Source organism: Gossypium raimondii, chromosome 5 (genome assembly GCF_025698545.1).
Source record: "Gossypium raimondii isolate GPD5lz chromosome 5, ASM2569854v1, whole genome shotgun sequence".
In the NCBI taxonomy this organism is placed as follows: domain Eukaryota; kingdom Viridiplantae; phylum Streptophyta; class Magnoliopsida; order Malvales; family Malvaceae; genus Gossypium; species Gossypium raimondii.
The window spans coordinates 4,366,546-4,382,541 of NC_068569.1; the positions used below are offsets into that span (position 1 = coordinate 4,366,546).

A 15,996-nucleotide genomic window follows, 5' to 3' on the forward strand; every position below is an offset into this window, starting at 1 on the left:
TAGTTTATATGTATAGATTTCTCATTGAGTTTATTTTCTGTAGAAACAAGTAAGAACTTCATATGAAAATCCTACAGTGAGAAAACTTATTTTTAGTGACTAGAGGTCAGGGCAGTCAGGTGGTGAAACAGGGGAGACTTTAACTAATAAACTGTACTAATTGGCTGAACCAAAAATTCTAAAAATTTTATGGTGAGTAGATATATGAGTCTAGTTTTAGGGAAAATTTACGGAATTAAATTTCGAGTTCTGTAGCTCAAGTTATAATTAATTTAGTAACTGCTGCGCGATTGGACAGATTTGCTGTAAATAGTGAAATAAATTTTCAAACCTAGTTTTTATGCTCCGAATTGGTAAGATAAGCTAAGTAATACCTCGTGCTCGACTCCGGAAACGGTCTCGGGTAAGGGGTGTTACAAGATAAGTTAGGTAGCATAACAGTTTCATCAAATACAACATCTCTGCTAATCATAACTTTTCTATTTTCAAGACACCATAACTTATACCCTTTTACACCAGCTTTATAACCAAGAAAAATGCATTTAATAGATATCGGTTCCAATTTTCCATTATCAGTATGAGCATACGCAGGACACCTAAAGATCTTTAAATCAAAATAGTCAACAGGATTACCAGACCATACCTCTTATGGAGTCTTTTTCTCAAAGGTAACGGATGGAGATCGGTTGATCAAAAAATATGCATTAAATGCTGCTTCGGCCCAAAACGACTTTGGTAAGTTGGCATTTGACAACATACATTTAACCTTCTCCATGATCGTTCTGTTCATTCGTTCTACAACATCGTTTTGCTGTGGAGTATGACGAACTGTCAAGTGTCTCACGATCCCTTCTGACTTACATTAAATATTTCAATTTTTACTCAATATTTGCCTAAATTTCAATTTAGTCCCTAAACCGAGACTAACTTTTTTTCTCAAAACTAATTTCATATTTTCATTCCATTCCCACTTTAAACTAATTTAACTCTCTAATTTCACCATAAATCTCTAATTTTGAAATTCTCTCAATTTAGTCCCTATTAATTCAAAACTTATGTTTTATTTTACAAATCAACCATTTACTAACTTCTAACTTGAAATTCAATCAATTTAACCCCTATTTCATCAATTAATTCAGCATAACTCATGTCTAAAAATCAACTATCTTTCAAAATTTCAACATAAATCATGACATATTTTGTTCTAGAACTCCAAAAACTCAAAAATTACAAAAAAAAGTGGATTAAATTAACTTACCAATTGAGCTTGGAACTTCAAAACCTCAAAATTCCCTTTTCTTTCTTTCTTTTCTTTCTTTCCTTTCTCCTTCTCTGTTGCGTTTTTCAATTCTGTTTCTTTCCTTCTTTTCTATTTGTTTTATTTATATAATAATATAATATTATAACGATATAATTAATATAATACTTATTTATTAAGTAAATAAATATAATATATATTAACTAAAATATCTCATATATTTCTTTAGGTATGCCGTTCAACTTTATAAAAAGGCATAATTGTCTATTTGGTCCTTTTAACTTTTCTTTAATTTTTAATTAAACTTTTATCTCTATTGCAATTTAATCCTTTTCATAATTAACCTCAATTTAGACAAATTCACCTAATTAAAACTTAATTAACTACACAACTAACTTTGTAAATATTTATCATCCAATTTACCGAAATGGAGTCTCAGCGCCAGATTCATCTTCAACAAGCATCATATTCAGATCAGACAGTAAGGCCTTTCCGATAATGCAAGAATCTAACACGGCTTTGCAATCATCAATGGCATGTGAGGGTAAAGTTGACATAACATATTCAATAGACGAGGGTACACTTGGATGGGGTTGACAAGAAGGTACTTCCTCAGGTTAATTCTTTGCAGTGCTCAAGTTCAAATCGGGCTGCAATAAATATAAGTTTACATCAAACAATGAGGGCAGCAGAAGAGTATTTCCCAATAAAAAGTAGTTAGTTTTGGCCAATTATATGCCTAAGATATTGATCAATGAATTGCCAAATTAGTACGCTAAAGTTATTACAGAGACATTTTGCTGACCTTGATTCTTTTCAAGTTCTCATTCCTGGCTCTCTATTCTTTGCAAGTAGCACGCATTGATGCTATCTCCTATTCAACGAATAAGAAAATGATAGTAAGATCATCTAGCTGTAAGCTGCAATCAACAGCACATGATGAATTATGTAAAATACCATGACGTAGAACCTTCAGCTCACCTTTTTCAAATAACTCATTTCCTTCACAAGCAGACTCTCCTCTTCCTTAAGTTCAGCAAAAGTCTGAAAAATGACGGATTCTTCCAGTTAATAATAATACCCATGAATGAATCATCTTCGGATTTTCTTTCATAAAACATTTCCCACCAAAAACATGAATCAAAAAGATCAATCACTTTACGTTCTTTCTTCTCGATCTCTTCGTGGTTGTGCTAGTGGTTTCATTAGCAGCAACGCCCTGCAAAATACATCAACTGATCAATATAATTTTAAACGCCCACAACAAGAACCAACAAATTGAAAAAAAAAATGCTATAGGATAATTTGGAATACTAGATGGATAAAAATAGTAAATTTCAAAAGTGTATAAACAATTGAACAAAAGCTTGGAGATTTGGTGGCAGCCCACCTAAAACCCAGGCACAATTAAAATCTAATTTTGATAATAAGCTTTCAAGGGTGTTCCAATGGCGGGTTTGGAGATATTTGTGTATGACAGCGGCGTAGAAATTGGGAAGCCAAAGCCAGTCCACTAACCCAGCCGCTCCTACTCACGGAAGTGGGCCAATAGTAACACGGTACGCCACATTACCAAAGATGTTAACACATGATTGAATTTAAACCTTATATCCATCCATTGTATTTCAACTGTTCAGGTCACCTGTATAAGCACTTGCATTCCCATTTTGTCTCCCAGTTGTATTTCCAACTAATTATCACTGTTCATTCTACCTTCGCCTTTTTCATTCCTTTTCCAGCTTTCCATCGCCACTATTCAAAGATTAGATTTCATAGCTTCTCAATCTTATCTCAAAGAATCTATAATTAAGATGCTCGCGGCCACAATTAATTAAGGTTTAGGGGGTGGGGAGTCGATGGGCCTTGGGAAGTTAGATTAGCATTTCCTCCATCATTTACCCCCTAATGATCCAATAAACCAACCAACCCGCTCTTTTTTCTTTTCCATCGCTTTTGGTTCTTTGGGTACTTCCATATACTTAGTTTATCATTGTGGCTGATAAAATAACAAGAGATTGACACGTGATGTGCCACATATACCACATGTTGACATATGAGATCGGTTTTTAAAAATAAAAATAAATAATTTTTTTAACAGAAGGATCATTGTGCTCTTGGATTTAATATACATAGACTAATTTGACCATTTTTTGAATAGAAAAACAATATGCAATTTATGCAATTTTTCATAAATTGTAATTGCAGAAATGAGAAAGTAATAATATTGGGTTTTGCAGATATATATCTTTGGGCCTGGTTTCGGCCTTTGGAAAAGTTCATAAGTTTCATTTTCTGCTGAGACCGTGGGCTTATGAAGGTTCAAGGAATAAAAAATTTAAACCCGTTTTTAAGCTATATTTTGTCTGTAATTAATCAATTTCAGTGTCAAATTCAGTGCTGATTAAGTTGCATACGAAAAAAAGATTTTTTAAGTATAAATATAATAAAATATAATTATAAATACATATTTAAATAATTATAAAATATGATAAATCAATACAAAGAACAAAGAAACACTAAAAAACATATATAATCCAACAAAATCCATATATGACAAAGTAAAAAGTACCGCAGAGATCCTTATACTAAAAAGTCAAATTTTGTGTTGTCTCCTCTACTAAAAAGGACAAATTAATTTATGTATATTAAATTAAAGAGCAAAATAATTTGTCTGTTATCTTTATTATTGAAAATTGATCTCATAAAGCAGACGTAGCATGTCACGAGTAAATATTTAATTATCCTGTCACACCACTTTTTAGCAATAGAATTAAATAAATCTGATTTATGGGAATTAATTTTTTTTTAAATTTACTCACATTACAAATATAAAACCTAAAACTTAAAAACTTAACTTTTGCCAAAGATATAAAATTGATTAACAATTGACTTACTGTGCATATATTTGTTTCTGGTCTTTTAATAGGCTCATGTGTGACCCAATATTCAATGTAAGTCGACCCAACTGCCACACTTGAGTGGTCTACATTTAATAAAGAAATTGGGTTTTGACTAAAAATATGCCCAAAATTTCGAAAAAAACTTGATTATGCTTTTCTTGCATCCTTGTATAAATTTCAACCTCATCATCCACATGGTTTTCGCTTCTTGATTTTAATACTCGAAACCTTGTCGGCACAACTACTTGTATATTTTATTTGGAAGGTGAGTACATATAAACTACTTGTATATTTTTGGATCATACCCTAAGAATCTTACAATCAAAATGATCCAAAAATTTAAGCTTTATATATATATATATATATATATATATATAATGAAGTAGGGTCATTTACTCAGTGTGATATGTTTCTAGGTATTAATGTTGTGCATGTCTAATCCGAAAATGTTGTTTAGACGATCCATAATATAGCCATGTGACTACTTGTCTAATTTAGTTTTATTGTTGTTAGCACTATTATCATTTTTAATTAAAAAGAAAAGAAAAGAGATATAGAGGGTCTCATGTCCTAACTTAAATGAATGAAATAGCTTTTATAATACCATATAATATGTTTGATGCACTATTTCATAAATGGGATTGAAGTATTTATTTATTTTACTTAAATTCTGAAAAGTTAATAGAACAACAATTTAGACCAATTTTTTCCAGGAAAATTAATAGCATTCTCTGGAAATGAAAGGAAAAAGACTATTGAAGACTCAAAATTGATATTTATTTAGGGTTTTAACTTTTAATATAGTAAAACAACATGCCAACAACATCCCTTGACGAACATTTTCACATACTAATTCTTAGCATATTTATTAGGAAAGCGTAAAGCATCGAATTTTACAATAAATGAAAAGACTATTGAAGACTCAAAAATTGATATTTATTTACGGTTTTAACCTTTTAAGATAGTAAAACAACATGCCAACAACATCCTTTGACGAACATTTTCACATACTAATTCTTAGCATATTTATTAGGAAAGCGTAAAGCATCGAATTTTACAATAAATTTAAGGGTTTTTTTTTTTTTAATTTGCCTTGCTTGAACCTTGTCAAAGTGAGAGTCCCATGAAAACGAAAGAATTCCGTCCTTTTATTTGGGGTTAATGATGTTAAGAACCCTGGGAAAACGACCACTTGCTTTCATTTTGTTTAAACTAATATTTTTTAATAATAGTCTCTACTTTTCAATTCTTTGTTCATTGCCATAATTTTTGACAAGAAGGAAGACCCAAAATTTGTTTTTGTTTTTTTCCTGATATATTTTGTTGACGAGGGAATTTTGAACATCTGATCATGCAAGTGGAGTAGAGAAAAAAAAAAGACACTATGAACAGGTTGATGAAAGTAGATCAATGGTATTATTTTAAAAAGGCTGCCCACATGATTGTATTGCGAGCTTTGCCTCTGCCCCCACTCCCAACATAAACAGCTTTCCTCTGCATTCTTTTGATTCCTTTTTTGCTTTTCTTTTCCCTACTTTTCAAGATAAAAGACAGTTAAAAGAAGAGCAACGCAAAAGCCTAGACCCTAGAAACCATAGCCTATACAATTCTACAACATCCAAATTCCCAAATATAGTCTCTCTTTCTCTTGTCAGTCATATTTGAATTGAACCCACAAATACAAAGCCTGGGACTTTGCTTCTATTCATCTCTCTTTTCTTCATGTTTTCCTGAAAATTTGTTGTTACTATCAACAGTAAAAAGGTATTATTATTGTTTGAAGAAGGAAGAGATGAAGAAGCTTCTACAGCTGTTTCTTTTCCTCGTTTCACTTATTTTTACTCATGAAAACATGATTGTTGTAGCCGTACCAGGCCCTCTTGCTTCCTCTTTATCCCCCGTTTCATCGCCCTTTTCTAGTCCCATCTCTGCTTCAATGTCTGCCTTTTCTCCAGGTAGTACTACTTCATTTTTGGTCATGAATGTAACTGCCCATTTCCTTCCTTTTTTTTTTTTTTTGTTTCTAGTCTGTCAACTAGTGGACATAAAACACTTGTTTTTTTTCGACCGGCTAGTTAAACGACGGTCTTATCACAGTTCAAATTTCCATTCGGTGCATTTAATATTATTTTGAATGTGGACAGTGTTCGTTTTGCTTCATGGAAATCTTACCCAGTTTATAAACAACCTTTTTTTTAAAAAAAGAAAATATTTTTGAACTTGGTGGAAGCTTTCCTTTTTTTGTTGTTTGATATCCTAAAAAAGTTGTATTTTTGACTCTATGAAGTGGTTAATGGGATAGCAGGATTTCAACTGGGAAGTGAAGAACACACAAAGAAGGATCCACCCAATAAAATGTTAATCGCTATCATTATTGGTTGTTGTTCCTTGGGTGCAATTATCTGTTCGTTGTTTTGTTTATGGATTTATTACAGGAAGAACTCGCACAAGTCCACCACAAACGATGCTAAGAACTCAGGTAACAGCCCATACCCTTTCAGTTTTTCTTCATAGTTCTGGAACCATGAGAGCTTGGGTTTAGGACTGATAATTTCCCCTGCTTCTTCGTTGTGGTCTTAAATTTGAAGATGCTGAGAAAGGGAGTGGTTTGGCACCATTTTTTGGTAAATTCAAGGCTACGAGGACGGTTTCTAAAGAGGGTTCTGCTTCATTTATGGAGTATAAGACACTTGAAAAATCTACAAACAAGTTTCATCAATGTAATATTTTGGGTGAGGGTGGATTTGGGTGTGTTTACAAGGCTCAATTCGATGTTGGTTCTTTTGCTGCTGTTAAGAAGTTGAACTGTGCAAACCAGGATGCAAAAAGAGAATTTCAGGTATTATTTTTTATGGAATTCTTTTCTTTTTTTTTTTCTTTAAAGAAATTTATTAGTTCCTTTTATGTGTTGAGTTATTGTATGGAATTGCAGAATGAAGTGGATTTACTATGTAAATTTAAGCATCCCAATATAATTTCGCTGTTGGGTTTTAGTAGTGAAAACGAGATGAGGTTTATTGTATACGAATTGATGCCAAATGGTTCTTTGGAAACACAATTACATGGTAACTTTTTTCTCTCCCCTTACTCTCATAAACAACTTAAGAAATCAACACTACAAAAAAATGTATTAATTTTGTTTCTGGAAAATTTTAAATTATATCGCAGGACCTTCACGTGGATCGTCATTAACTTGGGATATGCGGATGAAAATTGCTTTGGATACAGCAAGGTAAGGCTTTGTTTTGAATTTTCACTTATTCCTCTTAGATAATGAGTATATTCTTTAATAAATTTTAAATGTTGACCAGAGGATTAGAGCATCTGCATGAACATTGCAATCCACCAGTCATCCATAGAGATCTGAAATCATCTAATATTCTTTTGGATTCAGCCTTCAATGCTAAGGTAATAATTGTAGTGTAAATCATTAGACCTCCTACACTTTTTTAGTATACTTTGCATTATTATTATTATTATTACTGCTGGACGTTCATTACTAATGCCCTATATTAAGCCTATTGAAGCTCACATTCTGTCATTATGGCTCCATACAGCTTTCGGATTTCGGACTTGCAGTAACTGATGCAGCCCAAAACAAGAATAATTTGAAGCTTTCGGGAACTTTAGGCTATGTTGCTCCTGAATACCTTTTAGATGGTATACTCTCTGCACTAATTAGCTCTCATTTTCTGATCTTAATAAATATATGGGCTATAAGACAGCTGCACTAATTTTTATTTCTCTTTCATACTATTGGCTTCAAAGGGATCTGGGAATGGCATATCAGCACTCATTTCACTTTCAGTATGAGTGAAATGAAGTTCATAACTCTTTTCATAAGAAGCTTAAATGCATTATCTGGTTTTGTAGGTAAATTAACAGATAAGAGTGATGTGTATGCTTTTGGTGTTGTGCTGCTGGAACTTATATTTGGAAGAAAGCCTGTAGAAAAACTGGCACCAGCTCAGTGCCAATCTATTGTCACATGGGTAAGTATGCCTTGCTCTTATGTTAGTTCAGGTTAAAAAAAGAAGAAGAAAGAGATTAAATGTTTGAAAAGCCATATTATTATTGAATGCAGGCTATGCCTCAGCTTACTGACAGATCTAAACTCCCTAGCATCGTGGATCCTGTGATACGAGATACAATGGATCTAAAACACTTGTATCAGGTTGGTAAGCTGCTAGTGAAAAAAATGTACTGTGAGTGTCATTACTTGGTTGGAAACTTGATTTTTATTCTAAAACCCAAATTTGACTTTATTTTGTTGTCTGCTGTGTCAGATAAGTCTTACTGGTTAGGTTAGGTAGGAACGAGTGAACTGAGAAACACCCATTCTTTCAGTTTGGAGACTGATTTTCTTTATTTTGCTTAATTTGACTTTGTACCCCTTTAGAATGAAGATTCCTGAGCAAGCAATCACATAGAAAAATTTGTCCATTGCTCTTATTAGGCTTGACTATGCATGTCCTTGGGCTGAATTATTGCCCTCCATTCTGAAAAAGAAAAGATGAAAGGTTGTAGCTTTCAGTCACTATCACTAAAGATCTGCTTAATGCTTTGCTAATTACATAGTGGAATCGTGATATGCAGGTCGCTGCTGTGGCTGTGCTATGTGTGCAACCCGAACCAAGCTATCGTCCATTGATAACTGATGTGCTCCACTCGCTTATCCCTCTTGTTCCTATGGAGCTTGGAGGGACTCTAAGAGTTACACAACCTGCAACACCTTAACCCTACAAACTTCCTCTCGTGTGTCGACTGTCTCCAAATCAAGTATTTGATGATTCCATGTAATCCCGGGCTTTGCCTCAATTAAATCACACATGCACATCAGTTCCATTGCCCAGATTTGATGATAATTTATACCGCAAAGTGTAGTCGGTCGAGCTGGTGTGGAGGATTTTCTGATTGTTGTTGATATCCTTTGTAAATTGCACTATATTCGGAATGCTTTCTTTATACAGCAATTTTAGATTCATGCAACGATAATTTAACAAAATTTTGCCTTTGCTGTCCAAATCAATTGAATATGGCTAAAAGGATCGGTAAATCTACAAGGAGCAGAGGAGATATGATGATGTAAGCGTTAATTTAGTGCATATTAGGTACACCTGCATGGGAATTGAAAGGCAAAAGAAGAAGAAAAAAGTATTTTGTGGAAATTAATGGGTTATTTATTTTATTTTTATGGCTCCCACAACTACAAAGGTGACGAGATTTGCAACGTAAACGTGTGCATTAGTTACTAATCGCCATATTAAATCAAATCACCATAGTGATTTAATATAGTGATTTGATTTCTTCATCACTATGGGTGGGAATGGGATGTAATTAATAAAAACGTGTTGCATTGATATCACCATTGATGGGATGCAATAAACACAAACAGCAATTAAATGGAATTGAGAGGATATTCTTATAAAATCTTTGATTGACTAATTGCTGCAAAATAAAATAAAATCTTTACTTGTTGTAAAAGAGAAAAAAAAACCCAAAATTTATGGACTCTTATATAGTCTCTGGTTCTAATTCTTATCCTTGTGTCTTTAATTTAATGGCGGCTTTCTCTTGAGGCGCGCTCTATTTCTTTGATTCCCTCTAATATCGTGCTTTATTTCTGGAAGGAAAATGGCTGCCTAATCAATCAAGTTTCCTTTAATATGTATTTGAAATCTATTATACGCTGGCTGGATGAGAAAAGACTTGGTTTCCTTGATTGTATTCCATAAATGGATCAAATCCCAGTTTATTCTCTCATAATTGTTGGAGATTTCACCTCTTTTATCTCCGAAATATTAAATTTACTCGGATTTCAAAAGGCATTTTCCTGGAAAATTTCACCCTTTAAGTTCATATCCTTTGGCAAGTTTCATCTTTTGAGTACTGAAAAAAAATGGATCCAATACGCAAGAAATTGCTCATAGCAGCATTTACTATACTTTGTTTTTCATTTACTGCAATTTTATTGTCTTTGGTTTGCTTGTGGAAGATTCATAGGAAGAAGAAGAAGAACAATTCAGAAAAACTACTTACTCAGGCTGATGACCACAGCCTTGGTATGTGTTATTAGTCAAAATTAACGTTTGATTTGTATTATATTTTGTGAATGTTATTATTATTATTATTATGGTCTAATTACTTCATGTTTTGGTAGAAGATGCTGAGAAGGGGGTTGCATTATCACCATCATCATTCTTTGCTAAATGCAATTCATTGTGTACACTGTCACTCAAAGGATTTGCTTCATTTATTGATTATAAAATGATTGAGAAAGCTACTAAAAATTTCGATAAAATCAACATATTGGATGAGAGTGGATTTAAACTTGTTTACAAGGCCATACTTGATAATGGTACTGAAGTTGCTGTGAAGAAGGTGTTTTGCTTAACTAAGGGTATACAAAGAGAATTTGAGGTATTACTATTGAACTACTTTTTAAAACATTTAGAACCCTTTTTTGTTGTTGTTTTTCTGATTATGCTGTAATGCTTGCAGAATGAGGTGAAATTATTGAGCAGATTTCATCATTCCAATGTAATTTCTTCTTATGGATATAGCATCGAAAATGAAACAGGGTTTGTTGTGTATGAATTGATGCACAATGGTTCCTTGGAAACTCAATTGCATGGTACAAAAATTTTCCACCTTTGTTTAGGAACTCCTTTTTTTTTTTTTTTTACTAACCCAATTCTCCCTCTTGATTTTAGGACCATCTCGTGGTTCTCAGCTAAGTTGGCATAGGCGACTGAAGATAGCTCTTGATATAGCAAGGTGAACATTGGGCAGTGAGCTTTCTAGATTTTACTTATTATAATATGATTTTAAATAATGTTTAATATCTTGACTTGTTTGCTCAGAGGATTACAGTATTTGAATGAGCTCTGCATCCCACCCATCATCCATAGAAATTTAAAACCCTCGACTATACTATTGGATTCCAACTTCAATGCTAAGGTAAACAATGTCAAATGGTGTAAAACAAAATCAACTATTGAAATGTGTGAGTGTAAATTTATTTGTGCAGTTGGTACTAAATTCTTGGGTTTGCATTAAGATATTGCATTGATATTTTGGTGAGCTTTGGTTTCTTTCTCATCATTTGTATGGGATCCAGATCTCAGACTTTGGTATGGCCGCTGTTGTTGCTGGTGGTGGTGGTGGCAAGGAAGGCGGGCTTAGTAGAAGTCTTAACTTTTTGGGCAAAACAGGCCCAATAGCTCCAGAATCCATTTTGAATGGTATGCTCGTAAAATTAATTTTCATTGGTTCTTCATAATCTTTCGACAAGATACTATAATTACAAAAATTTGTCACATTTGCTGCTACTGTACAATGATCTTGTTAGGTGAGACGCTTACCTGTTTTTCCAGGTATATTAACAGATATGAACGACGTTTATGCTTTTGGTGTTATACTTTTGGAACTTGTATTAGGAAGAAAGGCTTTAGAAATGTCGGAAGTATCAGGGCAGGAATGCCTTGTAAGATGGGTATGTCCGCGCCTGCTCCTACATTTATTCGCTGTAAGAATGTCTGGATTTTAGTACATTTAATATTGTCATTTATGAATCCAGGCCAGGGCTGTGCTCACCGACAGACATGTCATGCCCAATGTTGTGGATCCCGTGATCAGAGGCACCATGAGTGTCAAACACTTAAACCAGGTTGGCCTAAAAGTTAAATTTGGTGCTATCAAAATTCATCCAGACCGAGCTGATATCATATATGCTTACTACATTCAGGTTGGGGTGATAGCTTATCTATGCCTTGAAGACGAGCCAAAATATCGCCCATTGATAACCGACATTTTGAACTCTCTGGTCCCTCTTGTTCCCGTGGGGCTTGGAGGGACATTAATAGTTTAGCTGCGACTCTTTTCAAAGTAGGTTTAGTTTCTGAATTATCTCCATGCATTTGATCCTGAACTTAATATATGTAGAGGATAATCTACTTGTTTATAAACATCTGCATTTTTGTATGTTGCAATGTGTTTTGTGAGACGCTTTGTACGGCACTTAATCTTTTGCTCTCACACAAAAAATCAATCCTTGATAATCCCAAGATTTAAACACAATTATTTAACATATGAAAATAACATTACACAACAAATTATGAAATCTAAATTACGACAGTTATCTCTATCATCAGTCAGGAACTCTATTGTAGGAGGCAATCTTATAATAAACAAGCATGCGTTCTAGATTTGCTGGAAAACTACACCAGTTTCCACATCCAGCAAAACAAACTAGAGGATGCAAATTGCCTCTATCAAAACTTGAAATATATTAGTGTTTAACGCCTAGTTAACACACGTTATTACAAAATCCTTTTCGTAAAATCACTTCACTTATGGTTTTCGGTTCAAATCAACTAAAATTCCAAGCTACCATCATCCCAGCTTTTCATTTATTTTAACTGACATTGTGGTAAGAATCAATGATGGCATCGGCAAGGTATTCACACTTGGCCAACGATAATCCTGCAAGGGATATCCTTCCATCCTTGGTCATATATACGTGCCACTTGTTGGTCATGTTATCACACTATTAAGAAAAAAACCAAATAACCATTACTAAGAATATTGCCTTATGATGCCTCAGAAAATTTATAATATGATACTTCTATTATCGACATGATCCAATTTTAACCAGTCAGGTATCTGAATTTTGAATCCATTTATCATGTTAACTCCAAGGTAACAGTGTTTAAATTCTAATATGTCAAAGGCCTTGCAAAACATGAACCCAACACGAGGTTATAGGTCAAAGATGTGGTGATATAGAGAGTGCAATAAATGAATACTCCAAAAATGACAAAGAAAGGTGAGAGCAAGCTATTACCTGAGCTTTGTTTAAGCCTGTGAATGAAAACATTCCAATTTGCTTAAGAACAAATGACCAATCCTTCCCACTTTTATCTTTGGAAGAAAGACTGTCGAATAATTTGTGTCTCACATTCTTGATTCTCCCAGCCATCATTTCCATCTCTGCATTCCACTCCTTGAAGAGTGCTGCATCCCCAACAATATTGGCAACAATCCTAGCCCCATGAACAGGAGGATTTGAGTACATTGGTCTAGCAATTCTTTTTAGCTGGCTCTTAACCCTGAAATAGACGGACAGAATAGAACACATCCCTTAAACAATATATCAATTACCATTCACAAGGACTAGAAGCCAGTATTAAATTATGTGTAACATGCGACTCATTTGAATTAATATTCATTAGAGCAATTGGTGAAGGAACCTAGGATGTGAAAAGACAATAATTCAACGGTTATAACTTTGCCAACAGATTCACGATGCAAATTAAACATAACCATCAATTATTTTCTGTAAGATTAATTCTCTATGTATCAGAAAACTAAGAGTGTTAACTATGACAGCATATTGAAACTTGAACACAATCTTACCATAGTCAAGAATGAAGGGAAATTAATATATCCCTGCATGTAACACAGCAAAATTACTGAAAAATAAAAGAAATCCAGCTACATGGCCTATTCTTGATTTGCATGCATTTCTAGTTGTTAGCTTAATTGACAAAAAGGTTCACTACATAACATTCCAAGATGTTAAGTTCAACTGCACCTTGCAGCAGCATCTGGTGATGAGCAAACGACATTAATTGCACCAATCCTTTCTGCATAAAGGCCAAGATTTTTACTGTATGATTGAGCAGCAATGACCTCCATACCACGGGCCACAAACATCCTCACAGATGCTGCATCAGCATCAAGGCTTCCACTTGCAAACCCCTATCGCCAAATGTAAATAAACGAGCTCTCTAAATATTATCTTTACCAGAACTCTATATAATGGTACAATTTTAGACCACAACCTTAAACCAAGTTTTATATCAGGCAACTAATACCTGGTATGCAATATCAAAAAATGGAATATGGTTCTTCTCTTGGATAACATCTGCAATTATTTCCCACTGTTCAGGGGTTGGATCAATACCAGTTGGGTTGTGAGCACATCCATGAAGAAGAATAAAAGATCCCTCAGGAGCTGCCTGCAAAGTGCAATTTAAGAATAAATCCTTTGAAGGGGAGAGATGATATTGGTATTTTTTCTTGTGAGCTCTTTAAGGCAGAAGATGACCTTGATGTCTGCTATCATCCCTTCAAAATCCAAGCCAACTGTTTTAGGGTCATAGTATCGGTATTCTGACCATGGGACCTTAGCATCATTGAAAATGTTCTTGTGATTACCTGTGAGACAGTTTCATTAATGATTAGAATACATACTATTTAACAAATTTCCAAGCTAAGTTTAAGATGGTAAATTACCCACCCCACGTGGGAGATGATATCAGAACTTCTCCCCTGGGAAAATATCGTTCTATAAGCGCAGCAGCCAGTCGAAGTGAACCAGTCCCTGAAAGCCCTTGAACTGTTGCAACCTGTAAAATTAAATACATACATTAAAATGAAACAAATTCAATCTTCTCAAACTTTTCCTTAACAGCAAAATTCTTAGGTACCCTTTGTTGCTTTATAACTGGGTTGTCTGCTCCAAATAACAAATCTGCTGTCACCTTATTGAAAGCAGCCAAACCTTCAATCGGGAGATACTACATGTGAAAATAGTCTACATTTAGAAACCTTAAAGGAGATGATGATTTCAGTTATATATGTGAATTAGTAAATTAAGTTACCTCCCGGTTTTCCCCCTTTTCCAGTAGAAGTTTATCTGCCTAGAAAACAGACAGTTTCCAGAATAAAAATAATTTCAGCTCAATTTATAACTGTTGAAGAAATGAATACTCACACATGACAGCAACAAGCAAAGTAAATTAAAAGCTATGTCAATGAGAACTTAGAGGCTAGAGCAGACCACCACTCATAAAATTATATGAACTATCAACTACTTTAGGAAAGAACTCACTAACCTTTTTAACCACATCAAGGACATAGGGCTGTAGCTCTTCAGTTCGATAGGCCCCAACTCCAAGGTTGAGCTTCAACTCATGGTTGTCTGCTTTGAAAGCTTCAGAAACCCCAAGAATTGGATCAGGGGGAGCCATTGTTATACCTTCAAAACGAGACACATTGGAAGCGACAACCATTGATATTCGACCAAAAGACTGCAAACAACCAAATAACTCGGATAAAGATGCAAAGAAAGGGAAAAAAGAAAGAACAAAAATCCCAGCGGCCCGCAGTCGATCTATGTAAACCCTGCAACATAAGTGGATTACTACATACATAGATATAGGTAAAACTCCAATTATAATTACATAACTACACGGAGAGTTGATCTAAAATTGCGAATGGAACAGAAAATTATAGGAAGAAAAAAGAGTACCTTTGTTTTCATGAAGGGATTGTTTTTCTCTTTTTTGAAGCACAAGCTGGTATTTCTAAGATTCAGTTTTCCCTGTGAAGATATCTTCCCATTTCTCAATAACCAAACAGTAAGTAAAATAAAAACAGAAAAGAAAGACCAAATTTTGAAGAAAGGGATCAGAAATACCTTTTCAATATCATGAGAAGAAAGTGAAGCAGAGGGAGTTGCAGAAGCTAAAGAGAACACCGATGAAGCCATCTGGAAATCTAACAACAAGAATGTCAGTCAGATGAGTAGTTGATTGAACCCTAAACTTTAACAATGTGAATTTGGGAGGGAGAAAGGAGATGAGTGGGGTTGGGTTCGAAAGGAGGTGAGCTCTCACTTAAGAACGATCTTAGAGGAATAAAGGGGCGATGAGTTCGAAGCGAAAGCTCGTGATGATCAAAATTCAAAACTGGGTCTATTTATTATTTATTAAGCTAAAAAAAAAAATAGTTAAAACCGTGAAATGGTGTTGGAATAGGAAACCGCATGCG

At 34.2% G+C, this 15,996-nt stretch overlaps 3 protein-coding genes and 1 long non-coding RNA gene across 8 annotated transcripts; 2 read left to right on the forward strand and 2 right to left on the reverse strand.

Moving 5' to 3' along the window:
- Positions 1-1,603: 1,603 nt before the first annotated feature.
- LOC105771352 (uncharacterized) lies at positions 1,604-3,028 on the reverse strand. Its single transcript, XR_001126480.2, has 5 exons — positions 2,649-3,028; positions 2,421-2,477; positions 2,240-2,302; positions 2,064-2,132; positions 1,604-1,908 (listed from the first exon to the last, which is right to left on the reverse strand). It is a non-coding gene; the product is annotated as an uncharacterized LOC105771352 (long non-coding RNA).
- A 2,436-nt stretch (positions 3,029-5,464) lies between these two features.
- Positions 5,465-9,163, forward strand: LOC105770763 (probable receptor-like protein kinase At1g80640). 2 transcript variants are annotated; one of them, XM_012592101.2, is made up of 10 exons: positions 5,465-6,113; positions 6,446-6,637; positions 6,747-6,997; positions 7,091-7,223; positions 7,327-7,390; positions 7,470-7,566; positions 7,716-7,818; positions 8,032-8,150; positions 8,243-8,332; positions 8,755-9,163. In XM_012592101.2, the coding sequence occupies exons 1-10, from the start codon at positions 5,951-5,953 to the stop codon at positions 8,893-8,895; spliced, it is 1,353 nt and encodes a 450-aa protein (XP_012447555.1). In that variant the 5' UTR covers positions 5,465-5,950; the 3' UTR covers positions 8,896-9,163. The 2 variants fall into 2 exon arrangements, with proteins under 2 accessions (XP_012447555.1, XP_012447556.1); XM_012592102.2 differs by having other exon boundaries at positions 5,470-6,113; positions 6,464-6,637.
- An 894-nt stretch (positions 9,164-10,057) lies between these two features.
- LOC105769869 (probable receptor-like protein kinase At1g80640) lies at positions 10,058-12,070 on the forward strand. Its single transcript, XM_012590812.2, has 9 exons — positions 10,058-10,220; positions 10,319-10,578; positions 10,660-10,792; positions 10,872-10,935; positions 11,022-11,118; positions 11,279-11,402; positions 11,535-11,653; positions 11,738-11,827; positions 11,906-12,070. Exons 1-9 carry the CDS (start codon positions 10,058-10,060, stop codon positions 12,026-12,028), a joined length of 1,173 nt encoding a protein of 390 aa, XP_012446266.1. The 3' UTR covers positions 12,029-12,070.
- Positions 12,071-12,215: 145 nt separating this feature from the next.
- LOC105769868 (aspartate aminotransferase, chloroplastic) lies at positions 12,216-15,927 on the reverse strand. Of its 4 annotated transcripts, none has more exons than XM_052631201.1 (12): positions 15,843-15,927; positions 15,644-15,723; positions 15,476-15,547; positions 15,060-15,254; positions 14,826-14,864; positions 14,652-14,741; positions 14,462-14,570; positions 14,270-14,379; positions 14,037-14,180; positions 13,754-13,920; positions 13,004-13,268; positions 12,216-12,706 (listed from the first exon to the last, which is right to left on the reverse strand). In XM_052631201.1, the coding sequence occupies exons 2-12, from the start codon at positions 15,713-15,715 to the stop codon at positions 12,575-12,577; spliced, it is 1,395 nt and encodes a 464-aa protein (XP_052487161.1). In that variant the 5' UTR covers positions 15,716-15,723; positions 15,843-15,927; the 3' UTR covers positions 12,216-12,574. The 4 variants fall into 4 exon arrangements, with proteins under 4 accessions (XP_052487161.1, XP_052487160.1, XP_012446264.2 ...); XM_052631200.1 differs by having other exon boundaries at positions 15,476-15,559; XM_012590810.2 differs by having other exon boundaries at positions 15,476-15,559; positions 15,644-15,926.
- Between the last annotated feature and the right edge of the window lie 69 nt (positions 15,928-15,996).

Excerpts from the sequence above, each read along its gene's own strand:
- LOC105769869 (XM_012590812.2), top strand. The coding sequence starts at position 10,058 with ATGGATCCAATACGCAAGAAATTGCTCATAGCAGCATTTACTATACTT. Across the intron at positions 10,579-10,659 it reads GTATACAAAGAGAATTTGAG|AATGAGGTGAAATTATTGAG; the intron begins GTATTACTATTG and ends TAATGCTTGCAG. Across the intron at positions 10,936-11,021 it reads ATAGCTCTTGATATAGCAAG|AGGATTACAGTATTTGAATG; the intron begins GTGAACATTGGG and ends TTGTTTGCTCAG.
- LOC105769868 (XM_052631200.1), bottom strand. The coding sequence starts at position 15,715 with ATGGCTTCATCGGTGTTCTCTTTAGCTTCTGCAACTCCCTCTGCTTCA. Across the intron at positions 15,255-15,475 it reads ATCCCTTCATGAAAACAAAG|TCTTTTGGTCGAATATCAAT; the intron begins GTACTCTTTTTT and ends GGTTGTTTGCAG. Across the intron at positions 14,742-14,825 it reads AAAAGGGGGAAAACCGGGAG|TATCTCCCGATTGAAGGTTT; the intron begins GTAACTTAATTT and ends TTTCACATGTAG.
- LOC105770763 (XM_012592101.2), top strand. The coding sequence starts at position 5,951 with ATGAAGAAGCTTCTACAGCTGTTTCTTTTCCTCGTTTCACTTATTTTT. Across the intron at positions 6,638-6,746 it reads AAACGATGCTAAGAACTCAG|ATGCTGAGAAAGGGAGTGGT; the intron begins GTAACAGCCCAT and ends TTAAATTTGAAG. Across the intron at positions 8,151-8,242 it reads GCCAATCTATTGTCACATGG|GCTATGCCTCAGCTTACTGA; the intron begins GTAAGTATGCCT and ends TATTGAATGCAG.